At 33.7% G+C, this 2,734-nt stretch overlaps 1 protein-coding gene across 1 annotated transcript; it reads right to left on the bottom strand.

Moving 5' to 3' along the window:
* Positions 1-1,268: 1,268 nt before the first annotated feature.
* Positions 1,269-2,495, bottom strand: LOC109153486. Its single transcript, XM_019301353.1, has one exon. The coding sequence runs from the start codon at positions 2,493-2,495 to the stop codon at positions 1,269-1,271; it is 1,227 nt and encodes a 408-aa protein (XP_019156898.1).
* Positions 2,496-2,734: the final 239 nt, after the last annotated feature.

Here is a 2,734-nt window from a genome sequence, read left to right on the forward strand (position 1 = left end):
TCCACTACCAAAATTATATGAAAAACACGAGTCAAAAGGTCTTTATTTCTGGGTTGTAACGGGGCCAAGGGTATGTGGTTTAAGAAATAAAGGATATAAGGAAATACAAATAAAGTCCAAGGAATCAGTAGAGCCATAATTTCAGCATACCAAGAGCAAGAACTTGTATTCTACCAATAAAACGAACTCTACCAAAACAAGCAATCACTACTTCATTCTCCTTCATCCTTTTCACTGATAAACTCTCAAAACAACTTCCAAAACCTTCATATCTTTTTCAATTTTTTTTTTCTTCTCTGTTTTATTCATTTTTTTCTCTTTTTTTTTTTTTCCTTTATGGTAAAACCAAATAGATAGCTCATCATTTCCCCATCACCCTCAATAATACTCTTCCCATAATCATCAAATTTCTATCATGCCTTCATTGCTCATAAATCATTTTAAGAATAAAATGAGCACAAAAGTTTGGGCTATCAAGATTTTCAACCCACAATTTAGAACATATCTTTTTGTTCTTTTTTTTTTTTTTCTTCCCCTTTGATCACAACAATTCCTCACCCAAAGGAAACCAATTCTAGAATCACCTTTCAACTCCAATCTCACTCATACTTCATTGCTTTTTTTCATCTTGCACAGATAAATGAAATAATGACATCCACTGACCCAAGGACGGGTTAAGAGACTTCTTTTTATGAGCTAAGGTTCTTTGGGATTGGCTAATGAAGAAAAATGTCTTATATTTATTTTAAAGCTCAAAAAAGGTTCACTAGGGGAAATATAACATGTATAAGGATGTGGTTATTTTTAAGGCCATAAGGCTAAATCCTAATCCTTAAATCATTCTCGTGTCATCACATAACATGTAGTTCTGAAATGGTATAAAGCAAGTTCTAGATGTAGCACAATCAAAGAAGGCAAATAAACACTCAAAAGGAAAATAAGTTGTAGTGGGCAACCTCTAGGCTCAAAAGCTCACGGTGTGACAGAATTTGACTACCAACCCTATGCAAACATACATATAACCAAACACATTCATTGATATTATGCACTCCCAAAACACTAGAATCTATCTCCCAATCAACATAGTCATTAGATGGCATTTTTTCTACTTTATTTTGCTAAGAAATTGCAGAAAAATGAAAGAAATGATGTAGAAAATCCCAGGAAAAATGCAGAAAATTAGTGCAAGAAATGCAGAAAAATGCAGATATTTTTTTTTTTTTTTTGATATTTTGTCTATTTTGCATAGAACTTGCAGAAAACACCTCTTAAACTTTCTCTCCCTTCCCCACACTCAAACTCAACATTGTCCTCAATGTTATATAAGAAAGCAGGTATGAGAAAATGAAATAAACAGGAAACTTCCCTGTTAGTTGCCAGTTTCTTCCGGGACTGCCTTTTGGTGAAGCAACCATGAATGGTCTCTTTCTTGTAATCTCTATGGCCTCATAGGAACGAACTTTAGTGACCATGAAATGACCAAACCATCTAGACTTCAATTTCCCTATAAAAAGCTTAAGACAAGAATTAAACAACAAAACTTCTTGCCCTACTTTGAATTCTCTCAAAAAATTATTTTTGTCATGCCAAGCTTTAGTCAATGTTCTCCATAGTCCCTCTTCTTTTGCATTAAGTAAATGAGCATAAGAAAGCATAAGAAAAGGATCATTGTCACTCAAAAAATTGTATTTGAACTGCAATGGAAGTGGTTTAAGTTCAAGTTGAGGAGGTGTTTCATTAAAAGGGAGTGGAAAAGAGTTTCCCCTACCTAAATCTTCATACTTCCTATTGAGGTGTGTAGGAAAATGACCTTGACCCTCTAATCTTATCATAGACTCAACAAATTCTGGTACTTCCTTTTCTATTGAACATGCTTCCAATGGATCAATAGGTGCATGCTTAACAAATACCTCTTCTGAAGGTTTCTCAATAACATCAACAAAAAGACAGGATTCATCAAAAATTGGTAATTTTACAGCTTTAGAGATAAAGAATTCTTCTTTTTCTGTACCTACTCTAAAAATCAATTTTCCTAAAGGCATATCTATTATTACTCCCCCTGTTAACAAAAATGGTCTACCAAGTATAAGAGATGTATCTGTATCACTACCCATATCAAGAATCAGAAAATCAGCTGGAAAATAAAATTTACCAACTTTTACCAATATATCCTCCACTACTCCAAGCGGGTACTTGACTGATCTATCAGCAAGTTGAAGAGAGATTGTTGATGGCTTCATTTCAGCTATTTCCAACTTATTGAAAAGCGTTAAAGGGATAAGGTTAATATTGGCACCTAGATCACATAAGCATTTATCAATGACAGTATTACCAATAGTGCAAGGAATAGAAAAACTTCCTGGATCCATTAGCTTAGGAGGTAATTTGCTTTGCAGAATAGCACTACACTCCTCATTTAAATGCACAGTAGCAAACTCTTCTAGTTTCTTTTTATTAGACACTATTTCCTTAATGTACTTGGCATAAGATGGCATATTAGCAATTGCTTCTGCAAAAGGAATATTAATTTGCAATTTTTTAAAAATCTCTAAAAATCTTTTAAAGTTATTGTCCTGGTTCCTCTTTTGTAACCTTTGTGGATATGGAATGGGGGGATACATAAGGTTTTACTGTAGAGGAAATGAGGTTTTGATCACTAGAATTCTCTTTAGGCACTTGTTCTTCTTCTTTATCACTCTCTTTTTCAACCCTTGTGGGTTCTTTTTCTTTCAAA

The sequence above is a fragment of the Ipomoea nil genome, unplaced genomic scaffold, assembly GCF_001879475.1.
Source record: "Ipomoea nil cultivar Tokyo-kokei standard unplaced genomic scaffold, Asagao_1.1 scaffold2494, whole genome shotgun sequence".
In the NCBI taxonomy this organism is placed as follows: Eukaryota; Viridiplantae; Streptophyta; class Magnoliopsida; order Solanales; family Convolvulaceae; genus Ipomoea; species Ipomoea nil.

Bases quoted from the DNA above. Each gene is read 5' to 3' on its own strand.
- LOC109153486 (XM_019301353.1), bottom strand. From the start codon at position 2,495: ATGCCATCTTATGCCAAGTACATTAAGGAAATAGTGTCTAATAAAAAG.